The sequence below is a fragment of the Pteropus vampyrus genome, unplaced genomic scaffold, assembly GCF_000151845.1.
Source record: "Pteropus vampyrus isolate Shadow unplaced genomic scaffold, Pvam_2.0 Scaffold80, whole genome shotgun sequence".
Lineage (NCBI taxonomy): Eukaryota > Metazoa > Chordata > Mammalia > Chiroptera > Pteropodidae > Pteropus > Pteropus vampyrus.
Genome location: NW_011888861.1, coordinates 259,747 through 285,526, shown reverse-complemented (window position 1 = coordinate 285,526; position 25,780 = coordinate 259,747). Strand labels below are relative to the sequence as shown.

Here is a 25,780-nt window from a genome sequence, read left to right as displayed (position 1 = left end):
AATGGTATCACCACTTTGGAAAATAGTTGTTTCTTATAAAGTTAAATAAATTTACCATATGACCTAGCATTTTTATTCATAGGAATCCAAGAGAAATGAAAACATATGTCCCTATAAAGACTCGTATGCACATATTCATACAAGGAGTATTATAATTAAGTATTAGAAACAATTTAAATGTCATCATAGAATGTGGCATATTTTGTATGGAGACAGGGATGGACTATATAAATAAGCTTGAGGGAATTTTGGGGGTGATAGGTTATAAAGCTAGGGTTTTGTGTTGATTGCATAACTCTAAGTTTATAAAATTATTGAATTGTATGTTCACAATGGGTGGATTGTATAGGATGTACGTTAGTAAAGTTAGAAAAAAATAACGTATATGATGAGCAAATGAGAAAGTAAACAAAAAATAATAATGGGGGAATCTGAAGGGGATGGAGATTTTTTGTACTATTCCATCTTTTCCACAGCTCTGCAATTATTCAAATTTCAAAATTCTAAAATTTTAATGGCTCTTAGAAGTGGTCTAATTTTTTTGTAATGTTTTTGTAAAAATAAGTTTAAAAACTTTTGTTCGTTTTTAAAAATCCAGTCCTAAAATGTCATTTTATCTCAGCTTGTCTATTCTTTACTTCTTTGATTTGTTGTTTGCTTTGAACAGATAATCTGCTTTTGCATTTTCCCCCCATGTAGTGCAAAATTGGTCAGCAGGCCCAGTGCCTAAGTGAACCCTTCCTGCTTTCAGATACATGTCTCATCTATGCTAGGGATGATATTCTGAGGATATATGTTTCTCTCATGGTATTTTGAGGATATATGTTTCTCTCATCTGTGCAGTAAAATGTGCCAATATTATGGACATGAACACAGCGTTTTTCTCTTTGGCAGTATTTTTCTTAGGTTCAGTGATCACATCTTCTCTAGTTTTTTTTTTTCTCCATAAAAGAAAAAGTTAAATGCAAACATTAACACATTTGCTGAGAGCAGTAAATTAAAGTGAAGTTGTGTGACTCATGCTAATGTATATTTATATGCTTTATTTGAAGGTCACTCTGTGAGACTGCTGGGTCAGAAAAAGGATAATGGAAAACGGTTGGGGGGAGCACGACTGGATTTGCCAAAGATTAGGAAGAATCCACTGATAGAAATCATTTCCATCAATACCGGGTAAGCTTCTTTCAAACTTATAAAACGTTCACTATACTTCATGAATGTAGGTTTTCTTTTTTTTTTCTGGACATGTGACATAGAAATATAGTTGAATATTTTCATGGGGAAGAAAAATCAAAAAGCTCTAAAGCATATGATTATAGTTTCTTCTAAAATGTTTCTGTATACAAATTAATATTAATATTATTCTGACTTCTTTTTGGTAATAAACATGGATTTCATTTTCCAGCTATGCCCTTGGTTAAGAAATTTTTAAAAAGAGTATTTTATTTTTTAGAATGGTTAATGTACCCATCATTTTGTAGTATGTTTTCAATAGGGTTATAGTAAATATTGCTCAAGGTATTAATCATGTTTTGATTAACTATCTGAAATACATATTTTAAAATGTTACTCTTATGAGCTTTAAACTGGAAATAAGCATTGTAACTGAATATTGAGTACTCTTAATTTCCGAGTCTTAGAGTCTGAAATTCTTTTGCCTGATTCCAACTCTTGGTATATTCATTTATACTTAGTTTTATTTACATTTATTGAATTTCGTTCCTTTAAATTATGACTCTACCTGGAAAAGTTACACATTTCCCACTCTAATCTATATTATTGTAGTCTGAAAGTTTGATGAAGCAAAAGCCTTCTATTCCTTAAATTGCAGGACTCCGCCCATTAATATGGCTACCTAACATTTCCCACAAATTTAAGCTGTGTTGCTCAATTTTGATTTCATCTTCGTTCCCTCTTTAAAAAAATTTTTCTCTTTTTGTGCTTTGCTTTCTTCATGCTATTTCCTGTTGAGAGCAGGTGAACTTATCTCTCCTTCTCCAACATCTTTCTACCTGTCTCTAAGCTGGTGCTTTTAGTTCCTCCTGCACTATTGCAGCTATGTTATTGCGAGTTATCTTTTCTCTACTCTTACTATCTTCTGGTTAATCCTTCACACTGCTGACAAAGACTAGGGAAGAGAAGTCTTTTGATTTTTCTCTAAAAGCCCCGTGGGATGACTTTCAGTTGACTTATAGTATTCATCCTGAATCATTGTCTGGCCTTCAGAGTTGAAGGTTCAGAAACCTGGACCTATCAAGCTCAGATACTAGTGATTAAATCGGTACATAACAGATGTGTAATTACATTGACTGGAGTATCTAATAATAGCCTTTCTCTCTTGAGCCTGAGCCTAAAAATTGTAAGCATTAAGCAGTTTGCTAATCCCTCTGTCTCATTGTTTTCCTTCCTCAGGTAAGCATTTTTTTTTTTAATTCATGATTTTCTACATAAAATTGCAGCATCCCTACATTTCCCTCTCTTCCATATTTGCCTTATTTTCCTCTGTAACACTTCTCACCATTGCTATACACACACACGTGCGCGCGCGCGCGCGCACACACACACACACGTATGTATATGTGTGTGTATTCATTTATATTTTCATTATCTGTCTTTCCTTACTTTGAAAGTTTTGTGAAATTATGCTAAATTTACTTCCAATACTGATTACCTTACCATTGGGACAGTAATACTTGGGAGTTTGGCTAAGCATACTTTGTCCTGAATAGTGCCTTTAGATGGGCAAAATCAAAATGTTTCTGAGAATCTCTCTCTCCCTTTTTTTTTAATATATGCAGAATTGATCAACTTTTTTTGGGTAGACACATTTCTTTAAGTATGTTAATATTTTAGGGTCTGTCAAATGCTATTATATAAGGATCCATTTGGTCTCTTCAAAGGGGGACTCTGCAGCTACTTTTGACCCATTGAGTTTTTATTTTAACTGTTTGTTTTCGAAGATGCTTTATTTTTCTAGTCTTTCTGTACTTCTCCATTTTGTCACTCCACACATACACCTCACACTCCAGTAGTCAGTTATACTGAAGTACTTGAAATTCTGAAACTCAAGGTTCTTTCTTCTCTGTCTTCACTCCAGGCCTCTGTGCGTGGTATGAGGTTTCTCTGCTAGTTTTCTCCTTTTCCCATTCCTCTTGTTGGCAATCCTCCTGTGTATGGTGACATGCCCTTTTTTGGGTGGCTGCATGCTCCTCCCTCAATGGCTGGGCTAAGTCCCTTCTTCCATTGTGCATCTACAGTATTTCCTATTTATCTTGATTATGGCACTTCTCAGACTGAATAATTTTATTTTCCAATAATTGTAAACTTCTTGGGTTCTGAAAGTATTTCAATTATCATTACATTATCTCTGAGTTCAGTACAAACTGAGAACTCAATAAATATTCGTGGAATAATCGTTTTATCTTAAAGCCATTTCTATATTTTGTTGCCGTACAATTTTAAAAACTTGCTTTAGGTAGCCATTTTAAGTAGCATTAAGTTAAAAATTTTCATGTATTATTTGAATTTCTCTTCTCTTGGATTTAGTGTTTCTTAAAATGAGGCTACAGTATAAACTTTTTGAAGCTCACTGGATGTTTGCTGTCACTCTCTCATCCTCTCACATCTCTCATTTTGCAACATAGAAGTTACCCTTAGTAAGTAAATTAACGAATTTGCTTTGAATATTAAGAGAATTTAGTTTATGCTGAGATTTGACTTTCTAACCTCTGAAGACTAATCATTTCCTGAATCAGTTGTAGCCTTATAATGTGCTCTCAGATGAAAGCATCTCCGTATTTGTCCACAATATCACTCTAAACATCTTTGCTTGGGTTTTACTTTATTTTTTTTACCTCCAGTGGAGCTCATTGCTTTTTTCTACTTATGTTTAAATGTTTTAAAATAGTTGTGTCCATAATTATTTCTTTTGAGAGAAAATTATCTTGTCCATCAAAATACTTTTCAAAGCTTTATTGCTTCCAAATTAAATATAGACATATAATTTTCATTTAAATTTTCCAGTTTTCATTTAGGAAAAGAATCCCATTTTCAGCAAGTTTTATTATATAATATACATTAGTACTTTACTGAAGCTAGTACTAGACTCTACAAAGTTGTTATGCTTTATTACATTTCTGACTTAAAATGTTAAAGGAATACATTAGTTGCTTTAGCCAATGAAGTTAAAAATTTCAGAATCATGCTAGAGTTTGGATGAGCTGAGAGGAGTACTTATGTGGTCACATTGTATATAATAAGAGTGCCTTTTATTTTTTTAAATAACATTGATCTTTTCTCTCTATACCCTCTATTAATTTTATGATCAATTATTAATCTATATGTGTGCTATAAGGAGTGTATAAATTTTGGTCCACTTGGATTATTGTTCCAGTTTATAATGCTCTTCCTGAAGGTTTTCTGAGATGAGCTTTTTGAGGTCAGCTACCACTGGTCTAATACAATTCTTATTTCTAGGCTGTTTCTCATGTGGCAAAGACTCTCTGTAGAGGAAACACGAATAGTCATATGTGCTCTCTAGTAGGATAAGACAGCATTATGGACATGTCTCTGAAAAACAGATGAGAATAAAGTTAATGATGGTTGCCAATGTCTGCGTGCTCGATGTGCACCAGACACAATTCTATGAAACGCACATCCCCCCCCCCCCCCCCGTATTTAGTCTTTAAAACAGCCTTATGAGACTTTTTTAGTAGATGAGGAAACTCAGGTGCAGAGAGTTAAGAGACTTTACATTGTCAGGTAGCTGGTAAGTAACATAGACTGAGACTTACCTATTAACTCCGGCAGATACTTTTGTGGATTCAAAGGAGCAAGGAATCTTAACCAGTGTGTTCGGCAGAGAGGGATCTTGCAGGAGCAGAATAATCTTTGCGTTATAGTGAGTTCTGAAACGGGCCCGGAAAGATAGGTAGAATTTTGATAATTATGTATTGAAATGTGTTTGATTTCTGTTGTTGCTGTAACAAATTTTCATGAACTAGGTGGCTTTAAACAACACCGATTAATATCTTACAGTCCTAGAGGTCAGATAACACGTTTTACTATGCTAAAATCAAGGCTATTGGGGAGAAATCTTTTTGCTGTTTTCAGCATCTTTAGGCCACCCACATTTCTTGAATATGGTCTCTTTCCATCTTCAAAGCCAGCAACATTGTATTTCTTTGTGTCTTCCAGTCATCTTTCCCAGGACCCTGACTCTCCCACGTTTCAGTGATTATATTGTGATAAACTGGGGCCACCTGGATAATCTAGGACACTCTCCCTACTTAATGCCATTTGATCAGCAACATTACTATCATCTGCAACTTTAATTCTCTTTTGGTATGCAAGGTTTCAGGGGTTAGGATAGGTATGAGAGAAACTTATAGGTAGAAAGAAGCATGAACAAAAGCATAGGAGTGGAACGTGTTATTGTTTATGAAGTAGATAATTTTGTCCAGTTTGTCCGGAGTTTCCAGTATATGTAAGGAAAAGTTGGATAAATTATCTTTTCTGTGAAGAGCCTAATTGCCCCAGGGTGAGAAATTATACTTAATTCAGTCTTCAAGGAATAGGAGACCCACTGAAGTCTTGAACAGAGTGAGAAGTATTTGTAGCTAGACATTAGAAAGGTTATTCCAGGATCAGTTTGTAATGTGGATTGGCGTTGGAAGATAGATAGATGAAAGGGGACCACTTAGGAAGCCATTAGCATCCCAGCCAGGAAAGGAGAGTAGTTGTGGAAATGAAAAGCAAGGATGGCAGCAAGTTCTTGGAATGGTTTTAGAACATGGACTTCGGCCTACTCTGGTGGAGTTATTTGTTACCATGGATTTGGAAGTTCCAAAGAATAGTTGGAGACAGAAATATAAGATGAAAAAGAAACTTTAGTTGAAGGGGTGAGAGTGAATGAGGTCACTGAAGGTGAGTGGTCAGTGCCTTTGTATAGGAAATAGGTGGAGAAAGAGGAATCATCTGTGACATAGAAGTCAGAGATGAAGGTTTTATGATGATGGAGTGTCATACTATCAGTTGCTTCAGACTCGATAAGGAGAAATAATCCTGGAATAGGTGAGCCATTTCGGTAGTGGGAAAATTAGAAACCAGGTTAGAAATTAGTTTTGCTATGGTAAGATTATTCTCTTGAGGAGTTCGACTGTAAAGTAAGAGAGATAGTCTTTAGAGAATAGAAATATATGTATTTTTAATCCGAGCTTGTTTAGAATGCAGAAGGGTAAGTATTAGAAATATATTGATGGGAGAAACTGAACAGGATCATGAATACAGATGGAAAGGTAAGCCCTGGAAAGAAGAGTGCTTTTGTGCTTCCTTACCTATAGCACTCAAGGAAGTCTAAGTGTAGAACTTATCAGTTCATTGTTCTTAAAGTTCTTGACCAATTTAATGTGATTCGATTCCTCATACTATCAGGCAAAATAGAGGGCGGCGTTTCACTGTTAGGTCCCTTTATGTTTTAGTTAACATACCACAATCCTTTTTATTTCAGTTCATTTTTATTTTTATAATTTTTTAAATTTATTTTTTAATTAAGTTTATTGGGGTAACACCGGTTAATACAATTATATAATTTTTAGGAGTACATTACCATTTGACATCTGTATATTCTATTGTGTGTTTACCACCCAAAGTCCACTTTCCTTCAGCTACCATATATTTGATCCCCTTTACCCACTTCACCCTCCCCCTAAACCTTATATTTGCCCTGCTTTACCTTGTCTGTCACTAGCCTATAGTCCATGTCCATGAGGCTCTGTTTGTTAACATACCACAATCTTTTGATGACACTGATGCGCTAGGGCTAATTCTTGACTGGAATACCCCCCACCCCACAGGATTTGTCAGTGTTCTTTTCCTTTCCCTTCCTCCTTCTGGTGGTGATGTTCAGTTGTTATTCTACCTTGTGTATTTTCTACAAACTGGAAGCTATATCTCATGTTAGAGTTTAATTAAAAATTTGGCCAGAAATAATAATTTCAGAGCTAAAGATACAAAATTTGAAGATTCATCTTGGTGTTTCATTCTTATTAAATTAATAGTGGAGTGAGCTCTTAGTTCTGAAGCACAGCAGAGTAGGATATGTGTGCATATTTATGTAGAAAAGTATCAACCTTCATTTATATGTGGAATCTAACAAATAAACAAACAAAACAGAAACAGACTTACCAATGCAGGGAAGAAGCTTATGGTTGCCAGATGGAAGGGAGTTGAGGGGCTGGGTGAAAAAGGTGAAAGGATTAAGAAGTACGAATTGGCAGTTACAAAATAGGCATGGGGTTGTGAAGTACAGCATAGGAAATATAGTCTATAATATTGTAATAACTATGTATGGTGCCAGGTGGGCACTAGATTTATTGGGGGGATCACTTCACAAATTATATTAATGTCTAAGCACTATGCTGTTCACCTGAAGCTAAAAAAAATAATGTTGAACGTCAACCGTAATTGAAGAAATTTAAAAAAAAGAGAGAGAAGAAAAGTAGCAACCAAGCGCTATGGTCAAGATAACAGGAAGTCAGTCAGCATGCGCATAAACAAAAGCAGTGAGCTGAAGTTGAAAAGCTCACTTTTTGTCAGGGGACCCCATTTTTGTGATTGTCTTATTTTTTCTAGCACTGAGAATGGAGTGTAGGGGACAACAAGTAAAAAAAATAGAAATTGGATCATAAAGAAAATCTGTACTTTATTTTGCCGCCTTTGTCACTATTAAAGTCATCATTTTTGACATCATCTTGGCAGTTTTTGTTCTCCCAAAGCCAAAAGTTGAGTGCTGCTTAGTAGTTCTGATATGTTATATCATTTTAAAGATACTATTAGATTGTCTCTAGTTTGAAAGGATAATCCTCCCCTGGGCTAAACACGTTTTTGAAAATACTGTGTGACCCTGTAGTACTTTACTGATATTTTTTCTTTTAAAATTTATCTTGTCTTTCTTGTTATTTGCTATCTGTCAGACATAAAATGGTGGAATATGGGAACCTTTAAGGGGATCTAATTTTCTTTGAAACATATACTTGAATTTATTATCATTTTAAAAAGTGTCTGTTACTTTTCCCCCTGTAATATCTTAGCTCTTAGAAAACAAACTAACTTGGATGTTTTACCATCTTTCTCTAATGTACAGAATTTATCAGTCCCTATTCCAGTGCTAGATACATAAAATGCTCTTTAAATATTTGAACGAATGAGTGAAAGAACAAGGATGCAAATTTATTTCATATAAGTGAAATTGTTTTTAGAGAAATATAATTACTGCTAATAACATTTTGTTATCTTTCTGGTTCTGATGATTAAAACATGAAATAGTTATTAACTAGATATAATCATAATACATTTGAAAATATAATTATTACGTGGTTACCATATTACCAGGTATTATGTTAGATATTATGATATATGCAAAGATAAACATTTCCCAAATCGGTAAGTAACTAACATCAACTGAAATAATCCAAAACAGGCAACTATAAACACAGAGTTAATTGCAGCTCCTGGGTAGAGAAGATTTGGACCTCATTCTATTCTATATCCTGGGCTATGCTGTTAGGTCCCAGCATGACATTCTTTCCAGGCCATGACTCTTTAGACCTCTGAATTTAAGAGCTGTGACATACTCAGATATCTTCTCACTGCCCCTCTAGGAGATGCAGTAGCAGCAACACAGTAAAAAGATCTCCATTATGATCTCTGTCATCAAACAAGACGACTGCAGTTGTCAGTACACACTGGAAAATATAAACCTCAAATGCTGTGTTTTTGTTACTCTTAAATTATAGCTTTTCAGAAAATCATTCTATAAAAGATGATTTTTTTTTTTTTTTAGCGATATTTAGCTAGAAGAGCTTTTAAAAGGCTTGAATAAGGTTCCAAAGAGATCCTGTTAAAAGTTTGAATATATGTGGTATCATCCTTATACTCAGGTGAATCTTTTTAATATTTGGGGAAAATTTGGGATGTTTTATATTATAATATCTTTGAAATGACTATATATTTAGTATATTCAATAATGATTCATTGAATCCTTATGTCTTAGCATGGTGTCAAGAAATAAGCCATTCTTAGTTTCTCAGTTCATGCTGTAGTGTTGTTGACATGACCTCATTATATAAACTATCAACCTATTCTGAATCTGCTCTCTTGAGAATAGCTTATTTAGGCTTGGCTCTATCCTCAGAGTAGCTGTTAGATCCTGACACCTTTCTCCAAGAGGCAGTACTTCAAGATAAAACATTTTCCAAAAAGAATTCAACACACATTATAGTCATTCACTTATTTTAAGATTATGGGTCAATATTGTCATGCATGGCTCTTAGATTTCTCCCTCTCTCCTTCCCTCCCTTCTCCCTTCTGGCTCTCTGTCTCTCTTCCTCTGTCTCTGCACGTCTCTCTCTCTCTATCTCTCTCTCATAGATAATAGTAACTACCAATGAGGATTAGTTGCTTCCCTATAACACAGCTGTCAGGTTATAATGAAAGCAAGTCCCAGTCCAAAATCTGCAATATGAATTTATTAAGCAAGGTGACACAGTCCAGCTGTTCTTGTAAACTTGGTGAAGTCCTAATTGTGTCTCCTTTAGGTGATTAAATCAAATCTTGTGTGAAAGGTTCACTTTAGGCAGAGGAGACAATCTTGTCAGCCTTAGGCAACCGGAATGCTCTTCACAATGTCTAGAGTTGAGAGTAGAGTAGGAACCAAGCCAGAATAATATCCTTAATGGTTTGAGCCATTGCTACCTAACCAGTGGTCTGTGGACTAGTGCCCAGTTGTTAATTGTTGATGGATGGTGTGTGACAGGTATTAAAATTGAGAGCAAACATTTTAGAAACTTTTAAGGTAGTTTATCATTGCTATATTCTAATTCATTTTCATTGTATTTCACAAAAAAATATTGGTTTACAAGAGGTTGGAAATAAAAATACTGTCACTATATATAGTTTGAGAAACACTGCTCTTGGCTAGTGTGTTGCAAGGTTCTTTACCCTATTCTGGAAAATATAGCCAGTCCGCTTATCTTGAGTGCCACTGATTTCACTAATGAGATCCCATTTTTGCTATCTTTTATGTTATTAGTTAACCACTTGTGGTTAGTAGTTAACTACTACTTTCCTAAATAAAAACTTATTTCTGTTATTTATTATGCTAATTTGCAAAGCCTCTGCTGTTGACCAAAGGTAAAAGACAGCTAAAATTTATCAGTAATCTCTGGAAAGTAGCCTTTCTGATTAAATACTAGTAAAGAGAGACTATTCTTAGAGTTGCAGCTTAAAATTACACATTTTATATTATGCTTCCTACATTAAATTCTTTCAAAAGTAAATTATAGCCATAGTAACGTAGGCCATGTGAAACTTGAATCTAGAGGTTATAAACTGTTCTTTTGGCACATACCTAAGATGCTTAGAGACCTATTGTTGTTATTCTTATTCTGTAAGCTTATGCAGGCCAGGAACCTTATCTCTCAGTCTTGAGCCTGGAAAGCGGCACCAGCCTGTTCTGGAAAAGGCAGTAGAGTCCATGTTACATTAGAGAGAGCTCTGTGCTTGGGGTTCACAGAGTCAAAGACACTTATTTTCTGGCTGCATGACATAATAAATTAGACAGTCTTTACAGCCTATCTCTTTTCTAACATGGACACATGCTGCCTATCTTATGTGTAGCCTTACACATTAGGGGCACTTTAATGTGTTTTTCTTAGACTTTTGATGTTGCTGTATTCTGTAGTTTACCAAAATTCTCCAAGACCCTTCTCCCCTTCTTTTCTCTTTATCCTTTATACTATTTAGGCAAGAAAGTCGCTGGTACTATAATATAAATATAGGAGTTTATCCAATTCATCATCAATTCGTCAATCTTCTGCTTCACTTATTCAGTTTTAAGGGAATGTTTGAAAAAGAAACTTAAAAATATTAATTTTAGTCTCTCCCATAACTTTTAGTACTATGTCTTATTCACAATATTTACTATATAAATACTTTAGTATTTTAGTGACAGCAGTGTTAAATGCAGAAACATTTTACTGGCTGAGCTGGAATATAATTCTAATTACGTCTCTCTTGCTATAGATGATTATTTTGTAGAAAAGGAATATGTTAATTTGGACTGAATGAAATGCAACTTATCTCAAACAATTAAATGTGTGAAATTGAAATATTCATGGCAATTTTGAACTTGTTACATTTTTACTTTTATTCAAAAACTAGTTGTGAAATTTGCATCTTTTTTGATATCTCCAGTGAAATCCCTAAATACTTTATTTTCGCTTAAATTCTGTACAAATGAAATTTTAAAGTAATCTTATTATTAGTGCATTATAAAACTGTATTTGGGAATGATCATTTGTAAGAACAGTGGATGGCACTATTGGCTCATACCTGTGAAGTAATTATTAATTTGTAGAATAATTGGTTTAATAAATGCCGTTAAGTAAAGTTGCACAGGTAAAAATTTTAGGTGGTATTAAGATGGGTATTTAACTTTAAATTTTGTGAATTCTCTATGTAATCATTGCTTTATATAAACTTCGAAATGAATATATAACTTTCTCAGTAATTGTATATAATGAAATGACTGTTTTTTAAAAATTATTTCAGATGTTATATAGTATACCATTGCACTAACTAAAAGTATATCTTACTTAAATTAACACTTTTCTGATAAAATTATTTAGTTTAGGGAAGGGAGAATAACTTTGAATTTGCATAAAAAAAGCAAAGAATTTCAAGATACTCAAATTTAAACACACCATTAAAGAAACCTTAGATTAAAGTTAATTGAATAGAATGGTTAACACTTTCTTCAGGTTAGTTCATAGATTTTATGGTGGGATATACATTAGTTATAAATAGTAATAGAGACTCTTACAGTTTAGAAAGTTTATTGTTTTATTTCATGTGTATATGACCTTTATGTTTGCACTTTAAGAAAATTAAACAGCCCTGTGTCTGGACATTCATTTATTTCACAGATGTTGAACATTTGTTAAGTGCAGAAGGTAGAAAGATGTGTTCGTTTGGTGTCTGCCAATGGGAATCACACAGGATACCGAGTGATGCAAGCACAAAACAAATTATAACATTGTAAGTACAATAGTACAGGAGTAGACAGAGTTGTCTTTAGGACCATGATGGATTGCTTGGCTGAGTCAGAAAGGGCTCCCCTAGAAAGTGGATATTTAGGCCGTGTCTCAAGGTTTGTCTCATAGGTGGGTTCAAAGACACTTTAAGCAGGAGGGAACTCTCTCCTCTCCTGTGAACAGTGGTATTGAATTGTGAAAGGCCACACCTTATACAGAGAATGCTGAATGAATACGGGAATGGAAAGAGAAAGATTAGAAAGAGGTAGCTTGAGATTGCTTGGGTTCAAACTTAGCCTCATTGTTTTATCATTTGCTCTGTGACATTGTATAAGTTATTCAACCACTGTGTAGGTCTCACTTTTCTCATCTGTAGAATGGGGATAATATTAGTGTTGTGAGAATTAGAAGAGGTCATCTGTTTAAAGTAATTAGCATAATGCCTGGTTCAGAGTATCTGTTCAATATAATTATTATTAAGTTTATTGCTATCACAACTATGCAGAAGATAAACCTCAGACTTAATTAGAGTGCAGTTTGCTTAAGACCATGGAGCATTAAGTGGCAGAATCATGACTTTAACCACATTATCTAACCATTTCTTTTTCTAATAAACTGCCAGTGGCTTCTAGCCCAGTTTTCTACCCTTGTATTGGAATTGTAGTTATTTAGTTAGTTGAAAGGAAAGCCAGTTAGAGCTGAAGTTTGTCACTAATGTAGAGGACAGCCTACTAAACCTGAGAAAGATGCTAGGGGCACCAGATTTTTACAGAGAATGGAAAACGTGGGCTCTCAAATGGAGGTGGGCTAGGAGAATTTCTGCCGTATACTTTTATTGTCCTGTGTTAGATGTCTCTTAAGATGCATTAGGTTTATCCACTGTAATGGCTTTTGAATTTCCTATTATGATGTTTAAAGGATGAGACTGCTAAATCATGCAGATTTAGAGATAGATGGCTCTTTTATCCTCCTGTTTTGTTATCTCTTTTTTTAAACCCGTACTTGAGTTAAGGTGCATGAAGATGATTAGAGGGCACAGTGGACGTGAACAGTTGGTTGTATCCAAAGAGCTAACATCCGTCAATTTTCCTGTTGCTTCAAGAAAACTTACTTTCCAGCCCCATCAGGAAGGGGGAAAAAAATCCCAAATTTGTGCAGCCCAACTTTAATTAGGTATAATTGGATACACATGTGATTGTGGATAAAGGCTTGTCAGTTTTTTCAATATGAATTTATTGAAATATATATATCTCATATTTATTTCTGAAACCACTTTGCTTTTACTGCATCTCAGTGTGGTAGCACCAGTTGTTTTATTTTTTCTAACCCTGACAAAGCAGAATGTTTTGTTTGGCTTTTTAAAAAGGCAGTAGTGCATGTAGTTAAGACCTCATTTACTTTATCTGATGAAGTAGTCTCTGAAGAATGTCTCTATTTTTCTGTAAATCCACTAAGGAAACTGGGTTTAAGACAAGGTCTTAAAATCCTAGTATCTGTTTTTAAACAATGTATGTTGCTTTGTGATTTCTAATATATATTTTTATGGTTCTTTTTAGGTCATCCTTAAGTATTAACTGTGAGAGAGACTATGAGTTTAGTAAGATCTTTCTGCCTTGTGAAGTACCTTTTATGTATTATTTGATTACTGCTTTTGAGGAAAATAGAAATTGTCTGCGATCAGATTTCTAGTCTCTTCTCCTCCTCCTCCCACTTCCCTCATCTCTGTTGTTGTTTCCTTCCTGCCCACGTCGACAGAAATTTATGAAATCAAGGTATGTAAGGATGGATTTATTTATTTAGGTCTGTAGCCACTTGTGACCAGAAGATATACCCAATCAAGATTGGTGGTCTACATTATTCACTGTTTTTTTCACTCATTGGTTTGTTTATTCTTTGTACTCATTCACTCATTTATTCAGTGAACATTTGCAGAATATCTATATCAGATACTCTACTAAGTGCAATAAAAGAAATAAGGCTTACCTATGTTATCACTGCCCTGTGAATCTTACAGTCCAGTGTAGTTTAGTTAACTGATAAATAATTCTGTTTTAGTCTTCATCAAATATAATAATGGCCAGTTCTTTTTATATATGTGAGACTTAAAGTTGTGTGCTTACAGATGACCACACATTTAGAGAATGAATAAAATAGGGCTGGTATAAAATATGATGGCTGAAAATGGGCATGTATAACATGTGTAACATGTCAGTGGGATCCTCTTTGGTGACTGATTACTATTGAGAATTCAGTCACCATTGTAACATTTTGTTTACACTCTGGATTTCAAGCAATTTATGATCCTTTGAATGTTGATTCCATGCTTACTCTGTTAAACACCTATGATTTCATTTTCAAAGAATGTAATTGTTAAGACCCCTTTTTGCCTACTCTGACATCTTTCTCATTCTTGTTTCAAGGCTTTTTTTGTTCATTCCATTTTTCTACCTTAATTCTCACTTACATGCAAAGGAAGAAGCAAATCAATAAAAATAAGGTGTCAATAGTAGCACTGATGTTGACAAGCTGAACACATTAAAAAAAAAAGATTTCTATGTCAAATGCCCATGAAGAGAGGAGAGTGGGGTTTGAGGTTCTGCTGATGCTGAAAGCAAATTGTAATGATGTGTGGTGATGTCTAATAGTGGCTGCATAGTGGTTGGCATAATGCAAGTCTTGTGTAACTGAGTTTGACTTGCACTTACTTATTTTGCTTTAAACGGTTATATATCAAATGATAAATCTTCTTAAATTTATTGTAGCTTTGTTGTCCAGATATTCTATTTGGAATATAACTAATATACTTTAATACTCCATTAACTTTAAATTCTTGAGGTAGATTTTCAAAGGTGAATGGTGGAGGAAAGAATAATGTAGATGTGTGAGGATTTTTTGTTTTAATTTTTAATTTGATTATCTTATTTTTCACACCCTAATTCAGAATCCAACTGTGACAAAAACTTGTATATGGAATATTTTCCTGATATACTTCACAAACGCTTATTTGAAGCAGCATCAGTATGGCTTGTCTAATTTCTTAATTTTCTTTCTTTCTTTTTTTTATCCTAGTACTGCTTTGCTTGTATCTTAATGGTTTCTACACAACTTTAATTGATTGATCCTTTCATATCTATATTTTCTGATTTCTTCTATCTTACAATCTCTTTATCTTTAAATAATTGCTTTATTTCCTTCCCATTCTTCCATCTTCTGTCTCTACTTCATGAGGTGTCTTTTCAAGAGGTGCCATTACCATCAGGATACTTTGATTACTTGAACACTTTGGTCTTCAGTACCAATGTACTATTTTCTCCTCTGCATCTGATATAGATTGATTCTTTTTTTTTCTCCCCCAAAAGAGTAGAACCTGGAAGACCTTTTTTTCATGAATCGGGATATATTGACAGCAGCTGAAAAGTAACTTTTATGATTTAGACTAGATTATTTATTCTTTTTAGACTACATTACTTCATAAATTTACCTTTGTTCTTTTATTTTCTTTCTGTTCTGATGGTCTTAATGGCACTTAATTTAGTCATGGCTAACATGTACTACTACAGATTAAGAAGCATAGATTTTCAAATATATTTCATTAGGATGAATTAACAGAAGTATAATTATTATGTCAAGGTTAAGAGCATTTTAGAGGTCTTGGAATATAAACTCAAATTGCTTACACTGCTATTTATAATGTTAACAATTAAGAGGATACATATTTTATTCCATTTAAAGTCTTTATTATTATTCTCACTTTATGGAAATTGAGGTTGAAGAAATTAAATAATGTACCCAGAGCTACCATCTTAATATAAATGTAGCTAGAATTTGCAGCCCTATTTACTGAATGTGACAGCAAAATTCTGGAGCCAAACTGCTTAGGCCTAAATCCTGACTCCAGTGCTTACTGTGTAACTCTGGGCAAGTTTCCTTGTGTGTAAGTTTCCTCATCTCTGAAATGGGAATACTAATAATACCCGTTTTATAGCCTTGTTGGGAGGATTAAGTATACTTATGTATAGCTTAGAATAACATCTGATAAATAATAGTTAAATATATAAATGATTGCTGTCACTATTATCATTATTAGTTAGACTGTTTTATTTTTTTAAATTTTATTTTATTATTAGTTTCAAGTATACAGTACATTGGTTAGACATTTATATAGTTTATAAACGATCCCCCTGATTGCTCTTTCTCTCCTCTGGCTCTACAGCTCGCCATTACATTAATGCTAACTACGTTCCCTCTGCCGTGCTCCTTATCCCCATGACCATCTATCAACCACTAATTTGTACTTCTTTAACCCTTCACTCCTTTCTCCTAGTCCCCTAAATCCCTTCCCCTCTGGCCATCACCAGATTGTCTATATTTGTGAGACTGTTTTTGATTAGTTTTTTCTTTTTGTTCCTTAGATTCTGCATATAAGTGAAATCATATGGTATTTATCTTTCTCTGTCTGACTTATTTCACTCAGCATAATAACCTTTAGGTCCACCCATGGCATTGCAAATGGTAGGATTTCATTTTTTTTAATGGTTGAGTAATATTCTATTATATATATAAACCATAACTTCTTTATCCAATCATCTGTTGATGGGCATTTAGGTTGCTTCCATGTCTTGGCTATTGTAAATTGTGCTGCCATGAACGTAGGGGTGTGTAGAACTTTACGAATTATTGTTTTGGTTTTCTTTAGATAAATACCTAGAAGTGCAGTTGCTGGGTCAAAAGGTATATCCATTTTTAATTTTTTGAGAAACCGCCATACTGTTTCCATAACAGCTGTACCAATTTACAATCTCATCAACAGTGTATGAGGGTTCCCTTTTCTCCACATCCTCACCAACACTTGTTCTTTCTTTAATTTTTTACCCATGTAGAATGTTTATTCTTTATTTCTAAAACAACACTGGTGTTTTGTGTAATCAAATTACTGAGCCATTCAAACATTTGTGTGAGAGAAAGAAAGGAAATGAGAAAAAGGGAGGGAGGGAAGGAAGGAATGAGTTCATGTCTTTGACTTTTATATAATTATGATGTTTTATTAAAAGCTTTGTTTTATGTAGTAGATAAGAAAGAACTAGTTGGATTTACTGTATCTAATGTACATGAATTTGTTGTTTATAATATTTTCTTGACAAATGTTTGGATGGTTAGTAGAGTTAATGTAGTTTGTATAGTGAGCACCACTTTGAGTTAAGCTGTTTATTAATGGTTTAACTGCCTAAGATCTTTTGCTAACTAATGAGAATGGACTGAGGCCTTTTTTATAAGAGATGGGAAAAAAAAAACTTTTAATTACAGTTAGATTTGGCAAACTGTTTAATAATTCCCTTTATTATTTGTAGCCCCATGGCCAAATACCAACTGCCCACACACCTTTTTAATAAAAATCTAGTTTTGGATAATTAAAAATCATTTCGAAAGGGTCACATATTCAGAAACTGTTTGAAAAAGAAAGGATTTTAGAGATTTAGAGTCTTCTTTCCATAGATGATGAAACTGAGGCTCACTGGGCCTAACTGTCCAAAGTTTGGTGGCCTGCATATTGTACATACTTGTAGAAGAATTGAAAGAGACAACTCTGACAGGTGGTACACCTTTACCTTTAGGATTTTAGAGGTTAGTAGAAAGATTAGAAGAAGCTTTTGTGGTCTGCAAGACATCATAAAAATGGTATTTTATGTTAACTTGTATTGAAGTAACGTAGGTCAAAACACCAGAAAATGTTATTTCTTTGGCCGATAATGTTTGGTGAATAAACAATGGAAAACAGTGAAATTATCTGTCTATTAAGTAAATTGAATTACATGGGATAAAAAGACTGTTGAGACTTAAGAACTCTTTTTTGATGTGTGAGAATCTTCACCAAAACTCCAGATTTTATATCTCCTTGTGTTCTGTTCATTCATTATTTGCCTTTCTCATCTATATTTCTGGTTCTACTCTTTATTTTCCTTTATTCCAGTGTTTGTCTCCTTAGCACCTAATAGTGACTAACATATGGATGCTCCCAATAAAAAATTTTTTATGACTCAATTTCTAAATGCTACTGGGTATGTTTTCATTCTGAAGTCTCTTACTGTTTCCCAAGTGTTGACCATGTATTCCAGCCTTTCTCAGTTTGTGTTCTCTTAGAGAATTAAGCCTAAACTTAAACTGATTGTTAAGGCATTCATTGTTAACTCATATAATGAATTAGTTTCTCTCCTAGGTATTTAGATTGGTAAATAGCTGTGTACCATTCTTAGATTATTTTCTATAGCACTTAATTATCTTGGAACACTGGTTGAGAAAACCTGATTTATTCACTTCATTAGACCTCCTAATACCATTCTTAAAGCTTACTTTTCTAAGGAGCATCATCATTCATTAACAGATTTCGTTTTGATGTCAGTTGTTTTTTTACTCCATATTCCCTTTAAGTTGCATAGACTTAGTTTGTACTAAGTATTGTTGCTAAGTTTGCATTATGCTGAATAAGTTGCAATAAATTTGACTTAATTCTTTAAAAAGAAACAAGCAGTAAGTATTTAATAGAATTCTCATATTCCTGTATTTTCTCATGTAAAGCATATACTTGAGTATCAAATTGGTTATCACTTGAGTGGGCTTGTATGTGAGATGTGCTAGGACTTTGACAACACAAGTTCCAAGGGCAAAGGAAGGAGACTGGAACTAGTAGATGGAGTATGGTTAACACCAACTTGGTCACAACAGCTGATACTTAGGAGTCAGCCCTGTTTTTAGGCTTGACATCTAAGACCAGTAACTATCTGAGTTTTAATTTTTAAAGGAGTTAGTGTTAGATGTGTTAAGGCTTGTTTATGTGAAGATAAAAAAAGAAATAACATCATACTTTTCATAGATAACATGATTATCTATATAGTAAATACCATGGAGTCTACAATAAAATGCCTGGAACTCCTAAGTGACTTTATCGAGGACACAATATAAACCCACAAAAATCATATTTCTCTATACTAGCAATGTGCAATTGGGAACTGAAATTGAAAAAAAAAATTTTTTACCCAATAGCCCTATGAAAATTAACTTAGGTTTAAGTACTTAGGTATGAATCTAACAAATCATGTATAAGATATGGATGTTGAAAACTACAAACAGAATAAATCAAAGAAGAGCTAAAAAAGAGAGAGAGAGATTTGCGATGAACTGGAAGACTCAGATTAGTAAAAGTATCAGTTCTCCCCAGATTCATCTATAGATTTAAAGTAATTTCAGTACAAATTTTAGTTGTATTTTTAAAAATTAATATGGGCAAGGTGATACTAAATTTCACGTAGAAAGACAAATGAACTTGAGTTATCTAAAATAGTTTTGAAAATATTAAATTGGAGGAATCATACCACTCTATTTTAAAACTTACTATCAAGTAGCAGCAATCAAGTCGGTGTGGTGGTGGTAAAGGGATAGACATATAAATTGTTGGAAACAGAATAGCATGTCCAGAAATTGACCCACGCAAATTGGCCAATTGATTTTCAGCAAAGGTGCCATTCCTGTTCAAGGGAGAATGCAGTGTTTCCATCACATCGATCTGAAACAATTGGATATCCTTATGGAAAAAGGAAAAAACTTTGACTTAGACCTCACATGTTTGGGAAAATTAACCCTAAAGTAGTCAAAGATCCAAATGCAAAATTTTAAACTATAAAAATTATAAAAGAAAAAAGGAACATTTTTGTGGCCTGTAATTAGAGTTCTTAGACATGCCACCAAAAGTATGATCCATTAAAGGATAAAAGATGTACTTCATCATAATGCTCTGTGAATGATACTGTTAAGAGAATAAAAAAGCGAGCTATAGACTGGGAGAAAATGTTTACATACCCAAGCATAGGACTTATAGGGAACTCTCAAAACTCTGTATGGAAACAAACAACCCAAATAAAAAATGAGCAGAAGGCTTGAACGGACACTACTCCAAAGAGGATATCCAAATGACAAATAAGTATATATAAAGTTTTTCTGCATTGTTACCATTAGGGAATACTGCAACTCATCTATTAGCCTAGCCTAAATTAAGAAATACTCACCGTACCAGGTATTGGCGGGGTTGCAGAGCAAATAGAACTTTTATACGTTGTTGGTGGGGATGCCAAATAGTATAACCACCTGGTAAAACAGTTTTGCAGTTTCCTTAAAAAGTTAAATATAAACTTACCATGTGATCAGTAGTTCTACTTCTGGATATGAAAAATGAAAAATTATAGAAAAACCTGTACACTAATGTTCATAGTAGCTCTCTTTTTAATTGTTTAAAACTGGAAACAATTCATGTGTTCTTCAGGGGTGAGTAGATGAATAAACTATTACATCCATTCAATGGAATACTACTGAGCAATAAAAAAGAACAAATAATTGATACCCTCAGCATCTTGGATGAATTTCAAAAGTACATGTTGAGTGCAGGAAGCCAGTCATAAAAGGTTATATACCATATGATTTGTTTATATGATACTCAAGAAGATGGAAAACCATAGTGATGGAGAAGGGATCAATGATTTTCAGTGGTTAGACGTGAGGGGAGAGTGTGCCTATAAAGGAGGAGCAGGAGGGATTGTCTTGAGGTGATGGAACTCTACTGTATCCTTATTGTTGTGGTAGATTTATATATCTACACATGTGCTAAATTTCATAAAACTGCACACTCTTCAAAAAAATCAGTTTTACAATATGACAATGATTTTAAAAGTTCATTGGTCCTGCAAAGAAAAAAATATATTAAGAAATGTTAAGGCAGAGAACAAAGGTAGGAAATAGAAATTTATGAAAAAAGTTTATACCTCATTTAAGTGGGAAGCAAAGTCATCTAGAAAGAGTGGGAGACTGGTTTGGCCCTGTAATTTTGAGAACTGAGCTTTAGAACAGTTGCCGAAGGTTAATGAAGCATTACTTATTTTATCCTCAGTAGTGAATGGAATATTGTCACCTCTAGGTATTATGAGATTAATAATAAGACAGTTAAATGGCAGGATTATGTCATGGTTTGATTTATTAAATAAAACTTTTTAATTACCTTGTGTCATATCCCATTAAATAAGACTGTTTTTCTCGATTCCTGCCAGTTGCCATTTGTCGATCAGAAGACAACTTTCAGAAGTATTCTATTGTTGCTGGAGGTGGGAACGGGCAAGGGTTGAATTCGGTTAGAACAGAAATGTCACAGTCTCAGAAGAAAGGTTTAGCTTATAATTAAGCTAGTGCCCGTATACTCTTCTTACCTTTATGTACATGCGCATGTCAGCCTTGCAATTTTTCTTGCTACTTTTGGCATAAAGAAATAATTATTGCTTTGGATCTTGTACCTATAAAAACTGCAAAAATCTGACAGTATATGACCACTCTGACTCATACTTTTTTGTTTAAATTTAACTTTTCCCTTCAAATACTGTGAATTGTAATCAGGTCCTCATATTCCCCATTTAATCATCTTAACTATTTTTTTGAAGAATCACACATCTCCCTTTTGCAGGGATTGACTATGAAAATATGTAATGGTGGAAAATCAACAACTTGGATTCCCTGCAGTATTTAGGAGCATTCAGCCCTGCTGGAGCTGTTAGACCAGCAAATACATATATACACCAAGCTCCTGTTACTGCCCTCTTTTTTTTCAATCGAATTATCAAAGAAGCTTTATTTGTAATAGCCAAAAACTGGACTCATCCCACTGTCCGTCACCTAACAAAAAGAGAAACAAATTGTGACGCAGGCATACAATAGAATACTACCCAGCAAAATAAAGGAATTAGCTTTTTGATACATGCAAAAGCATGTATGAAACTGAAAATAATTATGCGGAGCAACAAAACCCAGATAAAACCATTACATACTGCATTATATCATCTATATAAAATTACAGAAAATGCAAACCAATCTATAGTTAAAGCAGATCAGCAGTTACCTTAGGCAAGAGGGTCTGGGAAGGGGAATGGGAGGAATTAGGTGTACAAAGAAACTTTTGGGGGTGATGTATATTCATTGTCTTCATTATCTTTACTGCAGTAAGGATAATATATATATGTATATATACATACATGTGTGTATGTATATATACATATATGTGTGTATATATACGTGTGTGTGTGTGGTGGGGAACACTTCTCAAACTGTCATGTCCAGCTTCTTTAATTCTTCCATCTTCCCCAACCTCCCCCTCCCCCTCCCTCTCTCTCTCTCCCCCTTGCCATAGGGTGATATGAATGATAAATTACTTTAGCCAGTTTTATGGTTTCTTTCTTAAATGTATTATGGATTTTTAAGTGTGCACTTATACAACATACTTAGCAAAATAATATTTTCTTTAAAGACATATTTCTTTAGCACTGCAGTACTTGCTTTTAACCCTCAAAAAATGTGAATGTTTTATTTTTCTTTAGCAAATAGTTTTCTTCACCTTCTAAAATACTGAAAGCATTCTCACATCTTATACATGACACCCTATACAATAAACAAATAAATAGAAAAAGAAAAAAAATACTCTGAAATACTCTCATGGGGAAGATAGGAGATAATTTTATATTCAGGAGAAATAGCTACTAGAAAAAGAGAGAAACCAAAAGAGAAGCAAGGCTGTTTGGTAGGGTAAGTTCCTGGTACATGTGGGATCAAGAACATAAGTGGAAGAATGATAATGTAGCCTCTCCACCTCAAAGGCAGGAGGGTACTCAAAGAAGGTGAATGAATTTCAATTTTTCATCTTGTGTAAGGAAAAAAATGTGTTATTTAGATCATTTAAAAACTTCTTTCAAGATTATATTTTTATTACTTTTAATTCTGTTTACATCTCTTGTATTCTGTTAGATCTTTGGCTATAACTACACTATACCATTTTATAATGACCACATATTTGAAAAATATTTTGAAAGGTTTAGGAATTGCGTGTAGTCATTCAAGAAGAATATCTTGAATGCATACTTTGTGCCAGCTACGATGCGAGGTATAAGGATATAATGATGATATGGTAGTATGAATTCAGGGAGAGACAGAAAAAGGAGAGAGGCAAAACTCCATTAGGCAGTGGCGACGACGAGAGGATGAACAACAAGTTTGACTCATTGAAAGATGACGACAGTGAAGACCATAGTCAGAATGACAAAAACAGCACACAGAAAGATAGTGAGAAGGAAAAAAAAATAGAACAAGACAAGAGTCAGAGCAGCAGCAAGAGGAAGGCTGTTGCCCCTGGACCAGCAGAGCATCCCCTACAGTACAACTATTCCTTCTGGTACTCCAGGATAACCCCCGGCCGTCCCACCAGCTCACAGAGCTACGAGCAGAATATTAAACAGATTACACCTTTGCCTCTGTGGAACAGTTGTGGAGGCTTTACAGTCACGTGGTATGTCTTGGGGACCTGACAGGCCAGAATGACTTCCATCTCTTTAAAAAAGGAATCAAACCCATGTGGGAGGATGATGCAGATAAAAATGATGGTTAGTGGATTATTTGGCTATGAAAGGGTGTGGCCTCCCATTGCTGGGAGAAACTCATTCTGGCCATTTTGGGGTATCAGTTCATGGTTGGGGAGGAGGTCTATGTGGCTGTGGTCTGATCTAGTTTCAGGAGGACATTCTTTCCACATGGAATAAGACTGCCAGCAACCAAGTCACCACAGGCCAAATCTGGGATATGCTTTGGCGAGTACTTAACCTACCTTCCAACACCATTATGGGATAAAAAACCCACACCAATAGCATCAAAATGCCAGGAAGGATGGGCCCCCAAAGGCTCCTTTTTCAAAACCTCTGGAAGCCGTGGTTGAATGTGCCATGACCCTCTCCCTGTCTGGATGGCACCATCATTGAAGCTGGCATCATGGGAGTCTCTTGTTCTCTTGGTGTGCTACCTGGAAGATCCTTCTGTCCTGGACGAGAGGAATTGAAGAGCATTTTATGTTTTAAGAACAAGCTGACACGCAGCCGCTACAACAACAGCTGAGATCACTTAATAAATGGTGCTAAACTTAAAAAAAAATGGAGAGAGGCAAGAGTAATTGAGATTAAGAATGCAGGTAACCATCTGCATTAACCACCTGCATAATGCAGGGTAGTTCAGGGGTTAGAAACCTAGAGCCTGCAAGTCAGTCTAGCTACTGCCTTTACTGATACAGCCTGTGATCTAAGAATGGTTTTTGCATTTTTAAACAGCTCGGGGAAATACTTAAAAGAAGAATAACATTTCGTGACATGAAAATTATATAAAATTCAAATATCATTATCCACAAATAAGATTTTATTGAGAAACAACTATACTCATTCAGTTTTTCTATTGTCTGTGATTGCACTTCATGCTACCATGGCAGAGTTGAGCAGTTATGACAGAGACTGCTTGTGCTGTGCAGGGAAGAGTTGATATGGGAGTCTGCAGTTGCAATCTTAGAAGGGCCTGGTTGGCCTTGGGGGATGGAGAGTGGGGTTCTCCCTTTTCTGGCATCTGCAAACCTGGCTTTATAATTTTACCTAAATTCGTAACATTATTTTGCCTGCCTGGTGTACTTAACACTTGTTTTTTTCCTTCTGGGAGTCTGCAGTTTTAGTAATTGTGACTAGTCATTGTGCCTCTGTGACCAGCCCAAAATAAAAGCTCTGCAGTCTTGAGTCTCAAGTGGCCTGTTCTAGGCCGAAATAGTGTACACGTGTGCAACTATATTTCACTGCTGGAGAAAGGAGTCCATTCTGTATGGTCCCTCATAAGAGGGAAAAACAGGAAGCCTGTGCATGATTCCTCCAGTCCTCACCCAATATGTCCTTTTCTCTTGCTGATTGTGGTAATTAACTATAGCCATGAGTGCAACAGTCTCCCAACTACTGTAAGTCCTAGGGAATGGCTAGATATGTGGGTGGTCTTGTTTCCCCTGGAACAGGCACTCTGATTGCATTGCTGCTCAGCACATTACAAATTGCAGTTATAACTAGCTCAACAGTGTTTTGAGTGGATGTGTATTGCTATTTTCATTTTACTTTATTTTTTTCTTATCAAGGCATACCCGTCGTTGTAAAACAAAAGACAAAAGTATATTTTTAAATGTCTAACAATGGAGTGTAAATTATTTTGTTATTAAATTAGGTAGCAAAGCATTATGCTTGGTATGCATTCTTAACTGTGCTAAAATAATACAGTATGCTTTGACATTCCAGACGAAGCATTCATCACAGTATTCCTAATTCACAGGAAAGCAGGAGTCAGAGAAATTAGACAATTTAAAATGGAATATTTGTTCACAGCAGAATTTCTTTACAAAAGTTAAAAAAACAAATGGAGATGAGGCTGCAGCCAAACTAAGATTCTTAGTGGCAAGCAAGAAAAGCCACTCACCAATAGTGATTTAATTACATCATATTTGATTGTAGCAGCTGAAAAAGTGTGTCCAGCGAAAATAAACTTGTTTATTAGACATTAGGTAAGAACAGTTGCTTAAAGAGTCGAGGACATGGGGAGCCACATCAGTAGCTAAAAAACAAGACAAATGACTTCAGGTGGTTTTCTTTGGTTCTTGATTAGTTTACAGATGTTTTCATTATTGCTCAATTGTTGTTTATGAGAGTCACTGATGAATCTGAAGTGACAGAAGAACTAACCTCTCTGAATAGCCTGTGTGGAATAATTATAGGTGAGAATATTTACAAAGAAATTAAGAAAACATCAAATCAGTATAGGCTGAA

General features: G+C 34.6%; 1 protein-coding gene and 1 pseudogene across 9 annotated transcripts in view; both read left to right on the top strand.

Annotated features, from left to right (window-relative positions):
* CDKAL1 (CDK5 regulatory subunit associated protein 1 like 1) overlaps nucleotides 1-25,780 on the top strand; it is a 459,847-nt gene that overhangs the window by 187,630 nt on the left and 246,437 nt on the right. For all 9 annotated transcript variants that reach the window (XM_011362830.2, XM_011362832.2, XM_023532244.1 and 6 more), the window contains one exon: nucleotides 1,053-1,173. In XM_011362830.2, the coding sequence (XP_011361132.1) occupies nucleotides 1,053-1,173 (121 nt within the window). The remainder of the gene's footprint in view (nucleotides 1-1,052; nucleotides 1,174-25,780) is intronic.
* LOC105293919 lies at nucleotides 23,094-24,082 on the top strand (annotated as a pseudogene).